Source organism: Hypoxylon fragiforme, assembly GCF_022984875.1.
Source record: "Hypoxylon fragiforme strain CBS 206.31 chromosome Unknown GGS25scaffold_6, whole genome shotgun sequence".
Lineage (NCBI taxonomy): Eukaryota > Fungi > Ascomycota > Sordariomycetes > Xylariales > Hypoxylaceae > Hypoxylon > Hypoxylon fragiforme.
In genome coordinates, this window is record NW_026054761.1 from 1,755,445 (window position 1) to 1,779,071 (window position 23,627).

Consider the following 23,627-nt stretch of genomic DNA (forward strand, 5'->3'; position numbering starts at 1 on the left):
CTTGTAACATTGTTCCAATTTCCAGGCTTATATGAGTATCATGCTAACGTGGCCGGGTGGTCTTCCGGCAAGGTGCTGGGTTCCTATGGAAACTGGCGATGTGCGAACTGGCCTCAGCTCTGCCTATGCACATGTACATACCTTCATGCTACATAGTATGTATATGCAATATCCCGAGCAACATATGTAAGTTACCCAGGATCTATCTGTGATGCTATCGTCAAGCTAGCAATGAGATACAGCCCTACTAGAGCGGGTTTATTGCAGATTGCAGCACTATCTTCAGTATAATCGATCCGTTTGATTACCCCCCATTGCCTCATCAAAGATCAACGTAATCCAATTCGGTAGTTGGCACGGCTTTAGTATACGGGTAGCTACCTACCTATCATCTACTATTTTACCTACGAGTCGTTTGCTAGTAGGGGTAAACAAACGCCATTGCATGTACAAACAATACATACGATATGTCTAGGATGAATTGCTTCTTTAAAAAAGTAAGTGACGGGTGGCCCGCCCACAGTAAGGGGACCTGTACAACAAAGGGGGGCCTGTAAAGGGTGACGGGGTTCTAAGATAGGTTATGCATGGGGTTTCAATGGTGATAGGTGATAGGCCGGGGATGGGCATCCACATAAATCATCGGCTTACTGCATAGTACAGCAGCGAAGGTCTCTAGATCGTAAAACTCATTTCCATACATTTAACTACTTCAACGTACACACATAATTCCCGATCCCGCTCTAATGAGTCGCGCTGACCCCGCGCTCCTGACAATACTTCTCGACCTCTTTCCGCAGGCTCTGGCTCTGGCGCTCGACGAGGTCCGCGATATCCTGGCTCTCGGGCCCCAGCCGCATGGGACCCGACTGCGCGCCCCCGACGCTGTTCCACACCTCCGTCATCTCCTCCATCACCGCCTGCAGCTGGTTCGGGAGCCACGTCACGATCGGGCTGCCGCCCGTCGCCGTGGGGTGCGACGTCTGCTTGAGGATGTACTCGCGCGCGAAGCACCAGTGGCGCCACCGGAAGTCCCGCACCTGGTTCAGCGCCTGCAGCCAGAGCTGCCGGGACACCCTGACCGCCTCTAGCAGCTCCTCCTCTTTCCCTGCAGCGCTGCGCTCGATGCCGACGGCGAGGGCGTAGTCCTTCGCGCTGAGCTCCTCGGAGCACCGCTTGACCTCGACGAGGAACTGGCGGTGGTTGCTGGGGCGGTAGTCGCGGAAGTCCTTGAGGATCTCGGTGAGCGGGGTGGCGGGCATCTGGATCTGCAGCAGGTTGTCCATGAGGGGGATCATGGTGTCGTTGGCGCCGCTCTCGCCGCGGAAGTTCATCGGCTTGTTGTCGTTGATGCCCTCGTACACGACGCCGTCCGGGAACATGGACTGCGACGTAATGCCGAAGATGAAGGTCCGGAAGCTCGTGTACGACCGCGGCTTCGACTTCATCCACATCGTCTCCATCACGTTGTTCACCTTTTGCATGGCGCCGACGACGGTGCGCAGGCCGGCGTTGAAGGCGTGCCGTTGTTGCAAGGCCGAGAGCCCGGCGGCGTTGTCGAGGGCCTTGAGACATGATGTTGTTCCGTCTACCAAGGGGCCGGAATTCCTCACCACTAATCAAATAGGAATTAATTATGATACTCTTTTAAGTATAAACCATGAAGGGTTGAGCAAGTCTCAAGGGTAGGTAGCCACCCCTGAATAAGAATAAGGGAAAGGGAAAGAGGAGGAGACTGAACGGAAGATTTACATACTGTCGACATGCACAAGCACGAATCCAGCTTCCGACGACGTAGGGTCAAGTCCATGCTCAAAGGCTCGGATAAGACGCAAGTTGGAGTACTCTAGGCCTGCACTTGGATCCTGGAGACGGTAGTTGAAAAGAGCGTATGAACCCGCATATTCCATAAATGGTTTGAAACCGGCACTGTTGAAGTGTTATTATATGTCATAGGTAAGAGAAAGACGAAGAGGCTCTTCAAGACTTACAGTTCAGCACAACGAGCAATAGGGCGGGATATCTGAGCCGGGAGGAATGACCTCCCTAGTCCGTACGGCTCACCCTTGAGGAACCGCATATGGCAAGGCTCCAGTAAGAATGCTGAAGCTAGGAAAGAGTAGTCGCGGTAAAGAGCATTCATCATGGGGAGGTCCTCATGGTACTTCTCAACCGCATCAGTTAGGTCTGGAAGGTCGTTCAGTACGGCATCGCCAAGCTGACCCGTGGCGAGGAGCCCTGGCTTGCCTGACAGCGTCAGGACAGGCATCGCTTGAAGTAGGGTCTCGACAGCTTGGAACTCGGCGGGCAGGGTGATGATGGGATCCATACGGGCCAAGAAGCCTCGGGTTGTCGAGACCATGAAAGCCGGGAGCGAGGTATCCTCTGGCTTGGTGTCTTCGAGGACCTCGAAGGTAGACTTTGGAATGAACATTGTGAAAGCTTGACAAGGAGAAGTTGATACGTTACCAGGTAAGCTTGAAGAGGAAAAAAAAAAGGGGGGGGGCGAGGGGTTCTCAAAGTGCAGGTATGTAGGAATGTGTGTCTTGGGGTTTATACTAAGGTGAAAGTTGAACGAAGCCTAAGAAGCGAACTTAGCTCGCTAATATACACCGTGGCCGGAAAAGTTCCGGCCTCATCACCAAAATGCGGAGTCAGCGCTCGAGCAAATCTAAACACCCCGGAATCTTGTTGACACGTTTTCTTGGCCGGAAAGATTCCGGCCTCCAGCGACACCGGACTCATATCATTCATACCGCTTATCTCTGACTGTCGCACATAGTTACCTCGTGACGGCGCTGCTTTGGCCTCGACGCCAAGAAGGAAATTAAGTTTGTGAGATAAGAGCGAGTAGGTAAACACCGCCCTTCCTTGATAGTACTGGGCCATAGCAGCTGACGCGAATGACGAGAATCCCCATGCGAAACCGATCACGTGTGTTGGTGATTTGGCCCAAGAAATTAGTCACCGTGATTTTTTTCGCGGTGGCTCCAAGGAAAAAATAAAGGGGGTCTCTTTACCCTCTGATGAGGTTCAACCTTCGCATTACTAATGTCTTGGATGATATTGATCAACCCTCGGTCAAGGGAATTACGTATCGCGTCATCTATGATCTAACAGGATACCATTTTGCTGACCAAAATTACGTAAATGAGGTTCTACCTTGCCAGCGAGAAATGGGATTAGGTTAGTGTCTTGTCCGGCAAGGGATGAGCAAAAGCGGAGCTCCATTCCCACCCAAGACCGGCCTTTGCCGGCCGTGGCCGGAATCATTTCCGGCCACTGCACGTGAGCATGCCCCCAACGACAACCCTTTAGTACTATTGTGTTAGTATGTTAGGGCCTAGTCTTGGTACTAGATACTCAATCTAACCTTTATTAGATTGACTAGATCAACTATGGCACTTTTCTCCCTTCTCCCTTCTCCCTTATCTCTTTTCTTTGTGTTAGAGATAAATACCTAAGGTTAGATTCATTGTACCTACCTAGTACCTAGGGTAGGCAGCCAGTAACTGTCAAGCGGGAATTGCGTAATGCTACTACTGATACATCTAATATGCTTTACTGGTTATACCTTCAATGTTCCAAGGTTGGTTTCATCACTAACTTTAGGTAAGTTACATAGCAACTCTGTACATGCCCACATAGAATCTTGGAAGTTCCATTCTCAGCTCTAGAGTTGTTGCTTCCTTCTAACGTTATGAATAGGGTTTCAAAAAGAATAAGTACTAGGTAGGTATAAATACCTAACAGCATCCCCCAACACTGCTGTCTCTTTTCTTCTTTCTTACAACTTCAACTTCAAAATATCTCAACTCATCCCCTTTCACTCACTCCTCATCAGCTACATTTTTAAATCACCTACCCAAGGTAGTCTATGAATATGAAGAAACCCCGTTCACCTAGGTAGAAGGTGCTCGATCCCATCATAGCCCACTTTTGCCGCCATCTTCAGCACAGTCGTATTCTTCTACCAATGGCGAGTCCACCCAGACTCCCAGTGGGTGGCCGTTCTTGTCGTGGCGTCCCTAGGTTTCTGTGAGTCTCACACACTTATCTCGTCTAATACACCATCTATTCCCATAACCCTAGTCGGCCTGCCACCAATTCTCTTGATCCCTTTAGAGAGGGTTACCAGTTCCTGTTAAAGCCGTCCACGTCCGAATTTCTGACATTTCCCCACTATCGTTTTTGTCTTTTTGCCTCTTTTCTACCTAGGTACCTATGCATTCATGATGATTTCCTACCATCTTCAAAACCTCTGCTGGGTTGCCACATTCATGAACGAAAATGACCACATCAATTGGGTCCCTCGCCTAAAAGAAGAGGATATTTCTAGCGGCAATCAAGCTTCTTGAATCACACACTGAGTCCCCAACCAAGACTAACAGTATAAGGGGACTATAGTGAGTTGTGTGATCCGCGATGAGACGATGATTGACCGCCGAGTGAAGTAACTCATGAAAGCATCCAGTCTTATATTATCTTACCTAACCTTAGGTACCTGGGTTATATAGTGAGGTCTACTAGTAGTTTGTTAGTTCGCTGTACCCGCCAAAAGATACCATGCCGTCCGAGACCATCCGTCGGATTCAGCCCTGGGCGACCATGCCCTGCCGTACAAAAGCTAGACGATCAGTTTCAATTAACCAGGGGCTGGGTCGGGGGCAAGGCACCGAGACACGTTGAACAGCGCAGCAGTAATCGCGTCTCGCCCGAATCCGTCAAAGTCTCGTGCGAGATCATAGAAAAGCCTCACGGACAACGACCGAGGCGGTCCCCACGACAACGAGTGGATCCAGAAGAGGTTCCACTAGACCCGAAACCACTTCTCCAGAATCACCACGACAGAAACCGAAGACGGCGTCACCATGGTCGTAGAGCGACGCCTAGTACCCCCCGTCCTTGCCTGGAGCGTGCAGATGACAACAACCTACACAATCACATCCTCCTACTGCAGCATCCGCATGAGAAACTTGTTGTTTCCAGAAGACGAATGGTATTCCGGAAAAGACTGAAAGGAGAAGCGAAAGATTGGTACTTGGACCTCAGTGCCGAGAAACGTAAAGATTTCGGTCAATTGAAGATCGGACTGAAGGAAGTTTAATTTGACGATAAGCAATAAGGACTCATCCCAATCGGGGGGTTTTCCTTCTGTCGCTCCTTTCTTGCTCGCATACGTTCATCTAGCTCCAAGCTCTCCAATTCTTCTCGCATAGTCACCAAGTCTCGGCGCCTCTCGCCAGGATACGGATGAGGCGTCAGGGTTCGCACTCTGGAGTCTGGATGTCCCAGGCCGGTAGTGCACTCCCCCCTCCTCTTATCATCAACATCGACGTCGTCGCACTCGACCCTCCTCCTCTTCTCCCTAGCCATGGCTGCCGCTTCGTTTTCCTCAAAGAGCCCAGCTAGAGATGTGACAGCTACGCATCATATTTAGACGAATACACGCCCTTTTCCAGGGCAGAAAAGAAGAGGCGGAAGGTGTTGGGGAACATGCCCCGACATCAGATCTTGGCAGCGTTACCGTTGTCTCAGATTCAACATGGCCGTCCCGATGTAACTCGGAGACTTGTACAGCGTGAACTGACCGGGGAGAATATTGACGTGGCGAGGAGTTGGTTCCGGTGAGTTAAAATAGACCCTGGGAATGGGTGTCGGAGTGAGGAGGAGCTGAATCTTGCGACGAGACTGGCGTATACGTGGAAGGATAGGTTCATCGTCTCCTTGATTGACCTGGAGGCTACGGATTTGGTCGAGCACACCATTGTGACCGAAATACCAATCGCAAAACGAAGGCAAGTTCAAAATGGTGCTTGAAGAACATCCAGTATTCGAGGGACGTCCCGGCGAGGATCCCGACGAATACATTGAAGAAGCGTCCCCCTCCCCTCGATGGCGGCAACAGTGAGCTGATGACAGCTCATCTTCAAGCGTCCAAAGACAAGCCCCGAATGGTCAAGCCTCAACCAAGATGGAAAGGACCGTACGAGATCGCGGAAATCGTTTCCGAGGTATCCGTTCGCATTTGTGATCCCTCGACCAAGAGGAACATCCGGAAGGTTCACATCGACAATATCAAACATTTCGCCCGCTTCGGATCCGCATATCCAAAGAGAATTCACCAGCGGACCCGCAACGAGATTTGCCCACGCAGAAGACCGAGGATAACTCTATGGCTTAAGTTCCGCCAGCAGCGAACACGCGCCTCCGTGGTATACTCTCTATATTATCGCGTAAGAGATCTAGCAGGCCTTGGTAATCTAGTGATGCGTCTTCGTCTCATGATTTGAGTCACTCAAGATGCGGAATCCTGAAGGGACAGTCGGCCTTGCTGATCGCCTGTGTGTTCCAAGGAGCTGCCTCCCAACACCTCGCGCTCACACGAAGTCAAACGCTCACCAAGAGCAGGTGAGGCTTCCGGCTGGAGAAGCTCCCAAGCAGGTCTCATTCGAGTAAACAGGGCCTCTCCCATAGCCAGAGAAAGATGCCAGCTGAGAGTGATCGTGGGACCAACCAGACCGAGCAGGAAGGTATCTATTTAAGGAAGTGAAAACATAATCATAAGGAAAATCAGGGAAATTGGGGGGCTTTGTATAATGGATGGCCTCGTATCCTCCAGTCAGGACTTAAACTCTCTCTTATTCTGGAAAGCTTTTTGATTTTCTTTGTATAGCTACCCACCTAGTACCTAGATATGTCATTATCTTATAATTGACCCTTATTGAACATTATACAGATTGCTAACCCCCCCTTTTTGATCACTTAGCACGTAAAAACCCCCATTGTACCTACTTCGCAGCCTCCAAAACAGCTTGAACATCATCCCTAAACCCTTTCTTCCACGCATCCTCCCCCCTTGTAGGCTTCCACCCCAACTTCCTAGCCACACTCGCCACAGTCAGCGAGTTACTCGAGAACCCCCTCTCGACCAACTCCTCCGTCAGCGGCTGTCCCGTACTCTCCGTCAGCACCCTCGCAACCTCTGCCAAGCTAGCTTCCTGCACCTCTCGATTCGCAATCTTCCCTTCCTCGTACAGCACGTCCGCCACCCCCTGCGCCACCTCCCGCCACGAGTGCCGTCCGTTGCCGCTGAACAAGATCCCCCTTTTACCCGTCGGGATCCCCTCGCCGCGCTTCTCTAGCATGAGTTGCACTAGTAGTATGTATAGATCTGCTAGGTCCTCGACGTGCACGTGGTCCCACACCCCGCTGCCGTTCCCCGCAACGATGGGCCGCCCGTGGTGCAGCGCCGCGCGCACGTTGCTGGGAACCTGGTAGCTGAGCCGGTTGAAGAGCCCAGTGCCCACGCCGTAGATCGTCGGGCTCATTATCACGACGGTCTTTACCCCGAGGGATAGGCCGAGGTCCACGACGCCTAGCTCGGTTGTGCGCTGGAAGTAGGGGCCTTCGCGGACTTCGCGGTCGTGTTCGTAGGTGTAGACGTCGGAGGCGAGGTCGTCGAGCTCGTGTCCGCCCTCGGACTTAGACTTGGACTCGACCCATTTTCCGGAGATGGGCCGGTCGGCTACGTTGGAGGTGCCGGAGGTCTGGACGTACCACACACCATCCTGCTCCTGATTTCCCTGCAGAGACGCCTTCCGCAAAGCCAGCCCCCGGATCAAGGCCTGCGCCGACGGCAGGTGGTAGCCCAGCGTCGTGTTGACCACGACATCGTGCTCGGCGGCGGCTGCGGTGGCCGCCTCGGTGTCGTCGAGCCCATCGTACAGGATCGTCTTCACGCGGTCGCCGTAGGTGGTGGTGAGTTTGGCGGCGCGGTCGCTCCCGCGGAGCAGGCAGGTTATGGTGGGGTTTAGGGACTTGAGGGTGGGTGAGGTGAGGAGGGAGTGCAGGACGGTGCCGCCGATGAAGCCGGTCGCGCCTGTGAGGAGGATGGAGGGGGATGGACGGGGTGCCATGGCTTTTGGTCGATGGTGGGGGAGTGGTGTTTGGTAGCTAGGTAGGTAGGTAGGTAGGTATGGAGATGTGTAAGGTTTGAAAAGTAGTTCGATGCTACAGAGCAAGTCAAGAGTAGGTTCTACGGATTCGAAACAGACATGAGTTTATATACTACCTCTACACCCCCCCCCCCCCTTTTTTTTTTTTTTCTTCCTCTCCCCAGAGCCCCCCATTGTGGTAACTAGGACTTATTTAACACGATTACGAGCCCGGATCAATGATACCTGTTCCGAAAAGAGCTGGCTATGTACTATATGGGAAGGTACAGTATATATACGGGCTGTATACCTAAGCATGGAGATACCTAATCCGTGTGGTCCGCCAGAACGAACGATCGATCGGCATTAGTAATCGCCATGCCATGCCATGCAAGATCCGGCTTTTACGGAGGCTAGGCCGGATTTTTCCACTGAGTCTTTGACCTAGGTACTTATTGATTTATAAGATGTTGCAGGTGCCTCAGGCATCATAGGCTCCACCAGAGCCATATGGCCCATATGGCCATATGTTGGCACTCCGCCACTGCAATTAGGAATCAAGCAAAGCTGCAACATACGAGTATCGTTTATAATGCTAAGTAGGTACTAGTGGTTATTGGCATTCTCTATACATTTGTCATCCATTGAGGAGGGGCGGGTGTATGCTGCCCCGAGTCCGTTCTATCCCCTGAATTCAATCTCACCTACCTAGCAGGTACCTATAAAAGGGATAAAAAGGGGGGAGGGGGGCATATAGTGGCATGCGATCGATCGTATGTCATAGTTTCTAATAATGTTACGGTAATATGAAAACACAAGAGTTAATAAGCTACCTAGGTACGCAGAGCCGCATACCATGGACTTGGAATCAAGCAAGTTAGTCAGCTGATTCACTGAGGGATGACTTCATGTGGGAGGCTTCTCTAAATTCTCTTATATACGGGCTGAGTGCTTGATCAAAGGGAACTCTTTCATCTACTGTATACTGTGTAGGTATACTCGCTAAGTACAAGGTGTCGGAGCTGCTGTGTACTTAGCTAAGCACCTGGTAAATCCTCCAAGACTAGGTGGTAGAAAAACAGGTTCATAGAACCTCCACATTGGTATTAACGGGATATATATATATATATCATTACAGACTCCATTTCTTTGAATATCTATAGACAGTGCTTACCCCCTCACTCACATTCTATGTACCTAGATCCCTGGGGATGTAAGTCCGCCCCGTAAAGTCCGAGTAACTCCATGACGATCACCCCTGGGTATTCCATCCAACTTATGTACAATAGAAGTGGAAAAAAAAAAACAAAAAAACAAAAACAAAAACGCTGAGCAGTACTCCATTTCAATCAACCCCACCGACTTATATATTCTTTCTCTCTCGTGCACAGATCCCTTCCGAAATAGTCTCGAAAGGAACACCAAACCCCCTTCCCAGCGCTGGCGACGGCGGCCCCCCCACCCCCCCTTCTACCCAGCAGCAAGCCCGACAGCAAGCCCCGGCCCCGGCGGCGCCACCACCACAGGGTACGGTAAGTCGTCGTCGTACTATCGAGCACCGACTGCTGCTGCTGCTGCTGCTGCTTCTTCTCCGCCCGCGTCTACCCAGAGGAAAGCACCGCGTCCTGGACATAATCCTGCAGCGCGCCAAGGACGGACCTGTACGCGGGGTCGTCGGGGCCGGAGAACTTGCATATCTTGGAGTGGTTCCCCGGCAGACCGACGGCGATCTCTTTGCGCGCGTGGCCGACGAGCGAGGATTCGTAGGGGACGACCTGTTTTTTTGCGCACAGAAGAAGGTTAGCTAGGTAGGTAGCTTTTACGCTCATTCTCATTCTCATTCTCATCTTTGAACCAGAAAACGAAATGTGCGTTATCCACCAATTCTGTTTTTCTTTCCTTTTGCTGATTCTCACAACTGGATGGGTAGATAGATAGGTAGGTAAGGTGGCACTTACAAGGCTGCTGAGACCATAGGCAAGTATCGGCCCGGTCTCGTAGAAGGAGTGGATGTTGAAGTGGCCGTCCTCGAGCATCTGCAAGAACGCCCTCCGCAGGTTCTCCAGGAGCTCGCTGTTGGGCACGAGGCCGCGCAGGATGCGCTCCGAGGGGCTCTGGAGCGCGCACTTGACGATCCGGCTCACGAGGAGGCCCCAGTCGGCGCCTATCGATCCGCCGTGGGGCGTCCCGAGGAAGATGATGCCCTTGGTCGAGGTGTAGATGCTGAGGTACTGGGGCTGGTGGGTCGATCGCTTGGAGTTGTCGAGGGCCTAGGTAGTAGGTAAGGTAGGTTAGATGAGATTCAAGCATCAGCTATAGGTCAATGGAGTGGAAAGGTGAATACACTAGGGAAGGACTTACTACTTTGAGGACAATGCCGCCAAGGCTATGCGCGATAAAGATCAACGGTCTGTGTGGCTATGTGCTGTCTGTCAATACTTGTTTCTCAATAAATACACCGATGTGAGACATTCATACATTTGATTTCCTTTCCTGCTGCAAGTGGACCATGAAATTGTGGCCATGCTGCGAGATGTTCTGCTGGTCACCGGCCCCGAAGAACTCCTTCACCACGAACGTGTCGTATCCCCAAGTCATAATTCTCGTATCGGCGAAATCCTCGTTTTGCGCGAGCAAGTCCCGGGGCCAGTACACGCTCGAAGGCTTCTCAACCACCGAGGCGGATAGCGAGCGGTACAACTTCTGCCGCAGGCTTATTTTCCGCTTGGGAGGGTTTCTTACATACGTCCAGGTCTTCTCGGGGTGGCCTTGTAGTCCGTGGATGAACACGATGCTAAGGATGACCAAAAAGTTAGACTATCCCTTTGGACGAATTTAGGAGAAATTGAGTCGTGGTTGGAATAAATAGGTAGGTACACTCACTCGACAGCAGCCTTGGGAGAGTCGTGTATTGTTGAGAAACCAAGAGGATTGATTACCGGGCGATCATTAAGACTGCTGTTGTTAAAAGCATTCCGAAGTAACGAGAACCTGCGGTTAGCAAGCGGAGAAGATGGAGGGGTACTATCCGTAGGGCTCGAAATTGCTGGAGAACTTGATGTTGTAGAATATCCCGATAACCGACTCAGTTCATTGGACACGGGTGAGAAGTTAGGCAGGAACACTACCGACGGCGTAGTGGCATCCGGTGAAGCGATGCTCGTAGCACTCTCTCCTTGTATAGCACTCTCTCCTTCTTTTGAGTATCCATCGTCGCTTTTCCTACTTTCCTTCTCATCATCCCCCATGTCGTAAGTAGGAAGCTGTAAAGGAGTAGCCCCAGCCTCTAAGAGTAGATTCACTGCTCTGTAATGGTTACCCTCAGTCGCAGCTTTCAAAGCACTTCCGTATTTCCCTCCCGGAGCGTCAATGTCAACCTTTGCCCCGCGCTCCAGGAGCACTTGAATGGCATTGCTATTACCCACGAATGCGGCTATTTGGAGCGCAGTGCAGTCGCCATCACCTCTGGCTCTAATATCGGCCCCCGCGTTAAGAAGGTGTCTAATTACCAGCGGATTCCCGTTCCATGATGCGGCTTGAAGTGAATTCCCGTAAGGACCACCAGCAAGGCCAACGTTGGCGCCGTTCTTGAGAAGGAATCGTACAACGTCTGCCCGTCCTCGAGATGCCGCTGCGCTTAGAGCTGTTCCGTGCAAGGATCCTGTCTGGTTGACCATCGCACCCTTGTGGACCAAGAGTCGCACAATAGCAAGATGCCCCTCGGCTGCAGCCAGTTGTAGTGGGGGGGCTCCTGTTGGTCCGCGTGCATTGACCGCCGCCCCCTTTTTTAGGAGGATATTCACGATATTGGCGTGGCCAGTGGCAGCTGCTGCATGGAGCGCGCTGCCGTCCGTTCCGGAGTGCGTATTCACATCTACGCCAGCTTCAAGATATGCTAGAACAAGTCTCTCATCATTGGATTTAGTGGCAGAAATGAAAGCTGCCGTAAGCCTGCTTCGACCCGACTCTGTCGACGTTTCTAATGGTGGGATAATTATCCTTCGTGATCCCCAGAAAGTCCTAATAATCTGATACGCGGCCTCGCCGGACAATGGCCTGGCATCAGGGCTCTGCGCCTTCTCATGTTGTTGTTGGTGCCTCAGAAGGCGCACCACGTCGTAAAAGGCCTTCTCAACATTATAGCAATCCTTCGCCGAGGCTTCCATAAACTGGACACCTAGTTCGTGAGCGAGCTGGACACCCTCCTTAGTTGCAACCTCCCTCTCCGTGACGCGATCAGCCTTATTTCCCACCAACACAATTGGCACTTCTGCTGCATTGGGGGGTTTAATGGGATGAGAGTTAGGATATGCTGGTACCGAATGCGCAGACTCTTTAACTCTCAGGATTTGTTGGTGGAATTTCTTTATTCGGATGAAACTTGATCTAGAATTGATGCTGTACACAAGGACAAAGCCTTCGCCATCCCGGATCCATTGCTCGCGTAGTGCTGTGTATTCTTCTTGGCCGGCGGTATCGAGTATATCGAGTAGACATGGTTGGTTGTCAATGACGACTCGCTTCATGTAAGAGTCTTCGATTGTCGGGTCGTACGTTTCGATAAATTGTTCGAGGGATACCTGCTAGCATGTGAGCGTAGTGAATGTGAGGCTTCATGTCTTGTACGAACCTACCTGTCTCACCATAGCCGTTTTCCCTACACCACCATCACCCAGGATCACCAACTTGTGAAGTGTCATCTTTCGCCCCATCTTGCTATAATGAATGGTTTGGACAGGTACACTACGTCTGGAGTTTGGAAACCTGGAATAATTAATGAATATTAAAGGCTTTCAACTTTTTACTTATCTAACCTACCTAGGTACCTAGGTATTTATTTACTACGTAGTTGGATATCTAGGTGGCGGTTTTGCTTTGGTTGGAGGCAGCCTACATTAGTGACCAAATATTTAAGACGAGAAGAGATACAGCTGAGGCGGGGGTTAAGTTGCAGCCCCCGATGCTAGATTCATGTAAGCAACGCCTCTCACCTTCTTGCCCCCTCCTCCGGAGCGCGCACCATCTAGAGCCTATCACAGAGTAGTATCTTCAACCAAACTAGGATACTCAGCCCCGGAGGTGCAGCGTTCGAACCAAATAAACTTGTTGGAACCTACTCTTGGTAGATTAGCTTCAAGACTAGGTAAGAGATCTAGTACCTAAGACACAAGAACGACAGCGACGACACATTTCAAATGAGCTACGTCACATTAACGATCTATTCAAAAGCGAAGCAGGGCAAAGATAGAGACATAGTAAACAGTAAAGTCAATTTTTCTTAATCCAGACGTCACTGGCCCGCCTGGCACAGGCCGAGGGACAATACCTACCTCCTAGATAGAGACTAGGTACCTTCGTACTTACTTGAGCCTATCGGTATATGTAGGTAGGCATTGATTGATGCTATCATCTTTTTGTCGTATCAGAATGCGTGAAATCTCCATTCATGCAAAACCATTTTGTTGTAGCCCCCCCCCTCCAGTATCAGCCTCGCATAAATACAAGAAAAAGCCATGCAACCATCATCAGATGAACGTTTCCATTTTGTACAAAACATGGTCGGTGGATACTCCCGACCATGTAGCTCGGTTGCAACCTATCTACCAACCAGCCTAGATACCTGCCTAAGGTACTAGGTGGGTTAATTAATATCGAACAACGGCTTGAGCTTGATGATGAGTTGCCACTCGTCATTTGTCACCTCTTTTCGGTAAAATTCCTTGAGTGTGTCGATACTGGCACGAGATATCAAGCTATACAGAGCATCCTTTTCTTCAAGTTGTCGGCCGTAGGTAGGTTGGTGACCGCCCATCTCAACCTTGATGGCCACCGACGGTTGACCCTTCTTACAGACTGGAATCTGCTTGTGATCTCTCTCGATGGAAGTCCTACACAGCTATTAGTTACAGAACAAAATGTCTCACAATAATTATTTTGACTTACACTCTGCCGAGACTGACAACCTCCTTGGCACCCGTTGTGGGGTTCGACTTCACCGCAGCGATAGGCGTATTGACTCGAAGGTTACCCTCTACCACGTCAACACCAATGACGATGGGGCCTGTCTTGTTGAAGACAGCGACAGTGTGGAGAACGCAAGGGAAAACAGCCAACATCTTGGATTCTTCCTTCTTCTTCTCCAACTGCTCATCCATATGTTTCGTGAAGGCGTCAAAGAGATGGTAGATGATATCGGCAGTGAAAATTTTGATACCGTTATCTTCCGCGTATGCCTGCGCCTCCTTGTCAATCTTGACATCGAAACAAAGCATGACCGCAAGGTCAGGGCTCTTTTCAAGCATGGTGGCGCATTGGACAACATCTCGCTTGAATACTGGGCCGATACCAACATTTGCCACTGGGATCTTGCAATCCTTCAGGAAGTCTAGCAAGGCTTCGAGAGATCCTAAAGTCGAGGCTTGGACACTGACACCACGTCCGGTAGTAGCAACACGGCTGAAAAGCTTGTTAAGATCAGCTTCGATCTCTTCCTCGAGATCCTCTTCGTCATCATCAGGGCCAACCACAAGAAGTCGCGATCCAGCAATGGCGCCCTCAAGACCGGGGGCACTAATCTTGACACCCATGGCGGCCTTGACTTCTTTGTTGTGTACATATTGGGATTTGACCCGGAGTTCTTTCATAACGGCAGGTGTCAAGAGCGCACGAATATTTGTTGTGATAGCACCCTCCACACCACACACCACTATACGGTCACCTTCTCGGAGGATACCGTTGGATAGAATAACGTCAATGGTCATTCCGAAGCCTTCGATTGCCTTGACTTCCAAAACTGTGGCTTGCACTTCCGAGAGATACATCAAGGAGCCAGCCATTCTCTCTTGAGTCAGCTGAATAATCAGCTTCAACATGTCTGGAATACCTTCGCCAGTGTGGGCCGAAGTGGGCACTAGAGACACATTTCGGGCCATGGACTTGTTCTCATAATAGAGCTCGGCGTTGAAACCTTGCTCAGAAAAGGCGAGCTTGGTCTCCTCGAGCCGATTTCGGAATTCGTTCTGGACGCCCTTGCTCTGAAGAGCCAAACTCTCTTGGAAGCCGTTGTTATCAACCTTCTTCCAACCGTAAAGACGATCAATCTTGTTGAGTGCGACGATAAAAGGCGTCTTTCGGTCCCGAAGCATTTTCATCGATTCAAGCGTCTGAGGTTCGAGTCCGTGCATAATATCGACAACTAGGATGGCGATGTTGCAAAGAGATGAACCTCTGGATCTCAAGTTTGAGAAAGACTCGTGACCAGGTGTATCGATGATCAAAAGACCTGGAACCTTGAATTCGAATTTGCCATCGGGGTTGATGACCATAGTCTTCTGCTTGATAGCATCAACGGGGAAGTATGTGGCACCAATCTGTTGCGTAATACCACCGGCTTCACCTTCCTGTACATTTGTTTGTCTGATCTTGTCTAGAAGCTTCGTCTTACCTGTGTCGACATGCCCCAAGATACAGCAGATAGGTGAACGAAGGTTGTCCTTGGATCGAGCAGCTAGGGCGGCTTGATGAGCCTTCTCTCGTCGTTCGGCGGCCTCCTTTTTCCGCTGAGCTTCTGCAGCCTGTGCTGCTGTCTGTGCTTCATCTTCAGAGGAGTCTTCTTCCGATTCGGATTCGGATTCGTCAGATCCACGCTTAGGTCGAGAAGGTAAAGTCTTGGCCTCGTCGCCCGATTCGGCATCCCAGCTGTCTTTGACATCATCCCCAGAAGCCGCGGCGGCTTCCCAGTCGTCGTCAATATCACTCTCCGCAGCCTTCTTTTCCTTGGCAGCTTTAGCAGCCTCCTCGGCCGCCGCAGCCTCTTTGGCAGCTTTCTCTTCAGCTTCCTTGGCTGCAGCTTCGGCTTGTTGTCTTGCTCGTTCAGCGGCTTCGGCTAACACTTTCTCTTCATCAACCTAGTTTTATAAGATCAGTAATAGTTCATGAAGGGAGGGAAGACAAACTAATCCAAATACCTTCTGATCTGCCTTCTTGCCACGCTTCTTGCTGTCGTAGACGACCTTCTTCTTTTTATCCTCCCCGCCTTCTTCGGACGGACCGACCTTAATGCCAGCAGCGATCATTTGTTGGAGCTTCCTCTCATTGCGGGCTTTCTCTTCTTTTTGCGCCTTGGTCAAAAACTTGCCTTCCTTCTTGAGTTGCTCAATCTTCTCCTTCTCCTTCTGCTTCTTGCGAGCTCTCTCTTCCTCCTTTCGTTTGCTCTCTTCGGTTTCCTCTTGCTCCAATTTTGCTAGACGAGCTTTCTCCTCGGCGGCAATGCGTTCTGCTTCTTCTCGTTGTCGTCGCAATTCTTCTTGTTGCTTTTGAATAGCTAATAAGTGTGCGGGGAGCTTCTTTCCCTTCTTCCCAGCGGCATCGGCCGCAGCTGCATCTTTCTTGTCCTCGACGACGGGCTTCGCAGCCTCGGCAGCTTTCGTAGGAGGGGCAGGTGTTGTAGTCTTCTTTTTGGCAGCCTAGTAATTTGGAAGTCAGTTGGTGAATAGAAGTAAAACACACTTTGAAGTTGGACTCACCTGCTCCTTCTTTCTCTGCTTCTCTCGTTCTCGCTTGAGCTTTTCTTTCTCGGCCTTAGTCAACATCCTTCCACCCTCGCCAAACTCATCGTCGCCGGCAGCGGCGGCCGCCGCGGGCTTTGCGGCTTGTTTGTTCTGTTTTCCACCCTTACCCTTCTTCTCAGGCAGTGCAAATTCATCATCCATTGTCGCCTCTACAGGTGCCTTGTCAGGTACAGGGTCCGCAGCAGGAGTACGTTCACCATCGTGAAAATCCTCGGATAAACCCTTCTTCTTGCGCTTCTCTCGGTTCTTCTTCATCATGGCCATGAGACCACCAACGGGTGCATCTTCCTCCTCTTTATCCTCCTCTGGTTCAGCAGCGGTGGCAGTGGTGGCATCTCCGTTTGAAGGTACAATCGACTCGCCCAATTCTGCCTCCCAATCATCATCCGCCTTCTTGTTTCCCTTCTTCTTAGGCGGCATTTTGACGGTTGTAGTGACGGAAGCGTGAAGAGAGGTAGTGTACACGGCAAGAAATAAGATTATACCAATGCACAATTAAAGATCTCGTGATCTTGTTATCTTGTGAATTGATTAAGAGTAACAGGATTTTATAAAAGAGCGAGAATGTGAATATGGAATATGTGTATGGATTTGTGTGGAGTTACTCTCTGCTGCAGTATAATTATAGTGCTGAGATTGAGATAACTATGAAGGACGGTGGGGTGAAATGCCCTGCAAAGTGAGTGACCAGCAAGAAGGCGAGGGGCAAAGTGCTACCTGGGAGCCTTACAGGGTAGGTACAGTATTTCAACGTGGAACCTGGAACGGGAAAAGCGGCAAAATACCAGGGTAAGTTACTACGATCATGCACTTATGTAAGTCATAAGTATGGACCATGGACCAATCTAGGGTACCTAGGAACCTATATAGTCGAGAGAGTCGTTCAATGTTATTGTTAGCGGTGATCTCATGGGAACGTTAGAAAAAGAAAAAGAAAAAAAAAACAACTTCTTGAAAATTGAACTTACAAGGGTTGTTTCTCACAATGAAGGGTTAGGGCCGTTAATTCCTTAGTCACGGGTACTAATAAGTGGTGGGGTAATCGCGGTTTTTTAGATGATGATGACGGTGGGTGCTACCATTGATGGCTAACAGGTCAGATTAAGCGAAGACACTTGACTGTTTATCGATAAGATAGGTACTAACACTGAAGTGCCTGGCAGGCTGGCACAGTGAGCCGTGGCACTGCCTGCCCTAGGTACAAGTACATTAACCCCTAACCCCTATTTTCTTTTCATCAAAATCAAAACTGTCACCATCCAGAGGCTTCAACGTAATTGCATTTAGTGTAGTGTACAAGTCAACCCTCATTGTTCATATGTACCGGTGAACATCGTTGGAATCTTACTTACCCTCAGCGTACAGATTCATCACACAGCTTACCCCCAAAACCCAGATACAAACGTAGAATAGTTTTTTTTTCATGTCTATCCTAAAGCACTTAACCCACGGAAAACACCTTGCTTCTAGTAATCAAACGTCATAATGCCTGCCCTTCTTTCTTAGTTCATCTCATCGTCAAAGAGTTAGTTGTATTAGATATTTGCTCTATCCCAACCCTTCTATTCCTTGTTTTCAACAGCCGGCGCCATCAAAGAACTGGCAATAGATAGTATTTGAGAATCTTGTAAGCCAATTCAAAGTATGTCTTATCATCATCCGAAGAGGATAAGCATTTGTCCTCGTCTAAGGGTTTGAGAAGTTCCCGAATCCGCTGCAGATGCTCTGGATTCGAAGCTAACCCTTCTAACGCATGTCTGTCAAGACAGCGCTGCAGTATATTCCCGTCGACCTGTAGGTTTATCTTCGGGTTCATATTCGGCTCTAAACTAGATTCGTCGATTTGCAGATCGGAAGAAGCATGCGGACATATATCGGTCGACGTTAGCGCAAGATTCTGTATGAATCTCAGGAATCGCCAAGCATCCTCGCTCAGCAACGAGAAGTGTTGTAATGATCCATCAATAGTAAGTCCTAGAATATCAGATCCGGGAAATCCACTTTGAAAACAGCCATATCGTGGGCGGTTCTTAAACAATCCCCATGAAGTTCTAGTATATCCCTGGGCAAATTTCCTCACGGAAGCTTGAAGTTCCGCTTGGAATACGAGGGCCAGTGGTCTTTCAAATTCGGAGGGGGTCCATAAGCCATGAATCCCACACATCGGGTCAGATAGCATGGTCATAGAGGTTGACGGTGTGCTAATTTCGATGGAATGTAAGCTACTCCGACAAGTGTCATCCGTGTGTAATCGAACCATCTGCTTTCCGTCAGAAAGTGACTCGCTTGCATAATCAAGAACCACAAGTGAGTGCTTGGTGGTAAGCACGTTGAGCCGTCCATCTATCACCTGCATCCAAGATGCCGGGGATGGTAAATTGTGGCGCTTCACAACTGTGAATTTACCATTCTCAATGACGTGATACTGGACGTTGTTTCCGGCACATATGAACACACCCTGTTCGTTCGTTGCGACCGACGATATGGCGCCCTCTCGGAACTTTCGCTCGAATTTAGTCCAGAAGCGTACTCGCCGAGACATGCCAGTTTCGGTTGTTATGGTCTTGGTCTCGGCTGAAATGATTAAGAGGAGACTCGCACGAGCTCCCTTGCGTAGCGCAAGAACAATCCAATCACCGTGAATGCCACCGGATTTGTATGCCCATGTAGTAAGAGATACAGCTCTGAAGTCTTCATTACCTAGGCCTGTAATATAGTCAACATCGGAGTAACTATAACCGCTCGGAAGCTTTTTTCTCTCTAGCGGCTGAGATAAATCACATCCCGTAGCGGGATCAATGAAATGCAGAGATGGTATCTCATTTTTCGAAACAATGGTAACCAGAGCATCTAGTTTTGAATGGTAGAGGATTTTGACAGGAGATCCTCCTATGGGGAAATACCGCGGGACCGGCTTTGGCCGGCGTTGCAACTCGGTGACCATGATTCGTGGTCCCGAAATCATTATCAATGTCGGTTCTCCACACTCGGGGATTTGTTCAGACAATGTCGCTATAGCATTGATCGACGGAGAGGACATGCTAGGTCTATCCCCTTCAGTCGGCCAAACGCGGTATGTTTCCTCGAAATGGTTACCGTGATTGGTTGTCACATAGGTAGACATTATCGCAAGTTCGGCATCACTGCAGACAAAGACTGAGTTGGAGTCTCCAATGACATTTCCAGAATAAACATAAGATGGCGACATGCCAAACCTATCCCGGTATATTCTATGGCTTCCGGGCTGCGATTGATCGAGTTCAAGGGTGATTATGTCGCCGTCTCTGGTCCCTCCTACGATGGTCGCCTTTCCAGATCTCTCTCCGAGATAGACAATACTAGTTAATGCACGAGCGGTGTCATTAGCAGCGGTATTTTCGGTGCTATGGCCCGTATCTATCTCATTGACATAGTCGTTAGTACCATTCGAGCATGATATTTCTGAGGGTGGCCTACCTGATTGTAGCATGAATTGCATGGGCGCCACAGAATTCTGTCCTTGCTCAGTGGGATGTATCATCAGGGCTGGGTCTCCCCCTTGCCAGAGGCCGGCCAGAATAACCAGACTGTTAGCGACCGTCTCTACCGCTAGACAAGTTACTTCGCCTTCAACATCAAAGGTGTGCTTCACAGAAAGCTCAAGACCGACAATGCTGAGTAGTACGATACTAAACTTGGGCCCGGTATAAACTGCTAAGGCGATTGTATCGTTCCCAATGGCTGCATCTGCTACGGCAGAGTCAGAGTGTGGCATAAATTCGCTTGTTGAATTTCGAGAACTGTAAAGCTCATTAATAAATGTGCGAAGATGATCCTGGCCTGGAAGAACTTACTAGCTATTCAAGTTCACGACTGTAATAGAATTCGTGGTGATTTGCACCACCAAACCATTAGCCTTCTGAACCGCTAATGTCCTTGAGGAGAGATCATATGGAGTAGTATTTTGGTCCTTCTCTGATGCCTCGGATAGATCCAGAGATAGATGTAGGACAGTGGATTCGTTAGGTAGAGCGAGCAGCAGCAAGAAGCCATCTTGCGCAATATTATTGAAGTCGGGGATGGACCAGCACTGCTTGATATAAGAGGAATATGTAAGATCTAGGCCAATTCTAGCCTGGATTCCATATCTAAATTCCGTAATTGCTCCGGTTATTCCTCTACCGCTGCATGCGAATATCTTGTCTTGTCGCAAGGGAATGATATTCCCGTTGCTTACTTGATGTGCGGTGCCAGAGCTATCACCGTGCCCTTCAACGATTCCATTAGCCAAGTCATTAGTCACAGCGAAATCCACTGTTGGAGACCAGTTGGGGATGGAGCCAATTCTCTGGGGAGACTGTCTTGCTTCAACCTGTAGATGATAATGTTAGTTGCAGGTAACAATCCAACAAGGGGTAGAACGAAATCACTAACATTCCAAACAGCACCAGGGCCAGAATCTCCGCCAGTGACTAAAACGTCGCCAAAAAGATGGAAAAGACATGTAAAGGCTGTATCGATATTGCAGTCCACGGAGCCCATACTGACACTCGTTTCGATCTCGGATTCATCGCCGTACTCGAGAAAATTAATGAGGCCATCTTCTCTTGCCAAATAGATAACATCTTTCCGATCATGGTATGGAGGGTGTCTTATAGGTCTGGTCCAAGCTGTCCAAAGCGGCTCACGAGTGCCATGGTGCAATTCAGTGTCGCCCCTGTTCACCAACTCAAATTCGACAAATGAAGGGCCACCGCCTAGTATATCTGAGCATATCGCCGTAATTCGCTCAGTGATTACTAGGAAGGCGTTCTTGACCTTAAGAGGGACGACTAATAAAGGCATACGATACTCATCTTTGAGCTTGTAGCCTAGTTTCTCTTCGGTGAATGTATCTTCTATACCGAACCTGCTGTCCCATTCATATATCGCCATCCTGGAGATTTTAGGGTGGACAATAATGATCATTAAGATCACTTGTATCTCGTTTCCATGGGTAGGATGGAGAAACTCGATTTTGTGAATGATACCCATTGCAGCTTGAGTGAATTTATCTTTGATTGGGTTCAGAGGATGGCCTTTGGAGTATAGAGTTCGTAACGTTTCCATCGACTGAAGTTGGAGCACGATGAAGATGTGTTCAGAGCATGCTAGAGCTAGAAACTGAGAGGACGGGTCGATCGCCATATGGAACCCAGGGCGAACAAGTTGTTGTTCAGACAGCTGGTGGATCGAAGAAACAAATTCCCAAGTGCGACCCGGCCCTTGCTGCAGAAATAAAAACACCAAGTCACCTCGCTCAAGGACCAAAACCAACAATTGGGGAGGGAGTAGTGAGTTTACCTTCTGGGAGCCAGGGGCCGTGGTACCCAAGTCAATCATTTCCGCATCACTATCTTCAGATTTGACTGAAGAGTAATATCCGGTAGTCTGACTAGCCCGTCGGGGATATTGAGGGGAGCCCATGACGACAGCATTTCGTATTCTAGACCCAAAGTCTTGCTTTCTGACTATATCATGAAGCTGTCTATCACGGCCACCTGCAAGCTCGCATATTTGGACAGAGTGATCCTAGCTGAACGTCAGCATACGAAGTCGTTCACATACGCCATGATAAGTTGAGTAGTGCCGGCCTCCATAGCCAAGATAAAGAAGGGAGAAAAGGCAAAGAAGAGAAAGAGAGAAGGGGGAGGATAGACATACACCAATCAAGGCAACATCGTTATAACGTGCAGATCGAAGCTGTACTGGTAACACCCATCTAATGATAGGACTATCGACTATGGTTCTCGCAAGCAGGCCACATGTTGGTGGTTTTGTAAGTGGCGTACGTTCCGTCCTCTGCTTAGATGGGTTACTAGCTCTCAGAAGCTCATCAGCAGAGATTGTCCGTGACACCCACTCGTCGTTTTCAAAAACGTAACCTTCAAGCGACATCTTCAACGGCTTGAGAGGTTTGATGTTACGCCACCGGTTCGTTTTCTTTTTTTCTTTCTCTTTCTTCTAGTTAAAAGTACCTAGTAGGTAATGCTTGAATGTAATCCTTAGGGTGTTGAAATCGTAGGTGAAATAAAAGTATATGCCATAGAAGAGAAGTGAGGTGTTGAATTCGGCGTTGGTACCAAGGTAGTGGTAATATCAATGGTAATATCAATGGTAATGATAGTGGCCACTACGACGCAGTCTGGTAAATCCCTAAGCCAGCATTGTCAGATGTATGAGAGCTTCGATGTTCCTCCTATCTTGTACCTAAGGTAAGAGTACATACACGTGTAGACATCACTATGGAAACGGCTTGGGATTGAAGGTTGGCCTAACTTTAGCACTAGGGATGTACCTAACCTAGTAGGCTCAAGTTATCAGAACAAGTACCTAGGTTAGGTTAATGTATTTTGAGATCAAATTGAAGGGGTCTAGATCTGGAGTAGCTAATCTGGAGCCTTGAGCTGATGTCCCCACGGGTACGGCGTAGTAGGTGTATTCACTTAGGTACAATTGTACCTAGGTCCTAGGGTACCTAGTAGGTATTTTAGTGGGTTCAATGTTTGAGGTTGGCAGGTTGCGGCATCATCAATAAGCTATGCGGGGAAGAAATACTTCGTACATACTACTACATAGTAGTTAGTAGGTACCTAGCAAATATTGAATGTCGTTTGATTGATTTCTCTCCTTCAATGCTCTTCTTTTTCTTCGTCCTTGTCTACTTGACATTATGAAGTGTGTAAAGTCTAAGTAAGATATGAGCCCCAGCTGGAGATATTTATAAAGTTGAATTCTGCCGTGCAAGAACCGTCTAGTTGCTGAAGTCTATATGTATATGGGCGGCGTGGAGGGGTTCAAGTTTCCCTAATTATTACATATTACATATAATTGTTATTATTACATATGAGGTAGATACCCCTCATGCATGTATGTATTGTACAATTCAATGTCAATATTGTCTTAAAAGAGATAATATCGGAATAGTGGCAACAATACAAACAGATAGATAGCAATGTAACTGTCACTATTGTATAAGTTATCAGATCCGTACGAGATCACATATACATATGTAGTAGACAGTCGTATGAATGGAATGTGCATACATAGTATTAGGTATAGTTACATGCATGTATTTGCTCAAGATGTCGCGATCTAAAGG

General features: G+C 49.1%; 6 protein-coding genes across 6 annotated transcripts; 1 reads left to right on the forward strand and 5 right to left on the reverse strand.

The window, feature by feature from the left end:
- Positions 1–642: 642 nt before the first annotated feature.
- GGS25DRAFT_495241 (indoleamine 2,3-dioxygenase family protein) lies at positions 643–2,581 on the reverse strand. The gene is made up of 3 exons (XM_049261423.1): positions 1,992–2,581; positions 1,757–1,929; positions 643–1,615 (listed from the first exon to the last, which is right to left on the reverse strand). The coding sequence occupies exons 1-3, from the start codon at positions 2,432–2,434 to the stop codon at positions 744–746; spliced, it is 1,488 nt and encodes a 495-aa protein (XP_049115715.1). The 5' UTR covers positions 2,435–2,581; the 3' UTR covers positions 643–743.
- Positions 2,582–5,496: 2,915 nt separating this feature from the next.
- GGS25DRAFT_522838 (uncharacterized protein) lies at positions 5,497–6,459 on the forward strand (the record flags this gene model as incomplete). The annotated part of the gene is made up of 4 exons (XM_049264319.1): positions 5,497–5,627; positions 5,691–5,769; positions 5,832–6,236; positions 6,304–6,459. The coding sequence occupies 4 exons, from the start codon at positions 5,497–5,499 to the stop codon at positions 6,457–6,459; spliced, it is 771 nt and encodes a 256-aa protein (XP_049115716.1).
- A 276-nt stretch (positions 6,460–6,735) lies between these two features.
- GGS25DRAFT_495264 (NAD dependent epimerase/dehydratase family protein) lies at positions 6,736–7,943 on the reverse strand. Its single transcript, XM_049261424.1, has one exon. It carries the CDS (start codon positions 7,917–7,919, stop codon positions 6,792–6,794), a length of 1,128 nt encoding a protein of 375 aa, XP_049115717.1. The 5' UTR covers positions 7,920–7,943; the 3' UTR covers positions 6,736–6,791.
- A 1,595-nt stretch (positions 7,944–9,538) lies between these two features.
- Positions 9,539–12,649, reverse strand: GGS25DRAFT_522840 (uncharacterized protein; the record flags this gene model as incomplete). Its single annotated transcript, XM_049264320.1, has 6 exons — positions 9,539–9,712; positions 9,896–10,207; positions 10,299–10,355; positions 10,416–10,731; positions 10,821–12,517; positions 12,581–12,649. The coding sequence occupies 6 exons, from the start codon at positions 12,647–12,649 to the stop codon at positions 9,539–9,541; spliced, it is 2,625 nt and encodes an 874-aa protein (XP_049115718.1).
- Positions 12,650–13,565: 916 nt separating this feature from the next.
- On the reverse strand, positions 13,566–17,144 carry GGS25DRAFT_328054 (uncharacterized protein). The gene is made up of 4 exons (XM_049257878.1): positions 16,463–17,144; positions 15,905–16,402; positions 13,881–15,844; positions 13,566–13,825 (listed from the first exon to the last, which is right to left on the reverse strand). The coding sequence occupies exons 1-4, from the start codon at positions 16,925–16,927 to the stop codon at positions 13,579–13,581; spliced, it is 3,174 nt and encodes a 1,057-aa protein (XP_049115719.1). The 5' UTR covers positions 16,928–17,144; the 3' UTR covers positions 13,566–13,578.
- A 430-nt stretch (positions 17,145–17,574) lies between these two features.
- On the reverse strand, positions 17,575–22,776 carry GGS25DRAFT_495277 (uncharacterized protein). Its single transcript, XM_049261425.1, has 5 exons — positions 22,190–22,776; positions 20,921–22,057; positions 20,341–20,858; positions 19,964–20,286; positions 17,575–19,903 (listed from the first exon to the last, which is right to left on the reverse strand). The coding sequence occupies exons 1-5, from the start codon at positions 22,421–22,423 to the stop codon at positions 18,099–18,101; spliced, it is 4,017 nt and encodes a 1,338-aa protein (XP_049115720.1). The 5' UTR covers positions 22,424–22,776; the 3' UTR covers positions 17,575–18,098.
- Positions 22,777–23,627: the final 851 nt, after the last annotated feature.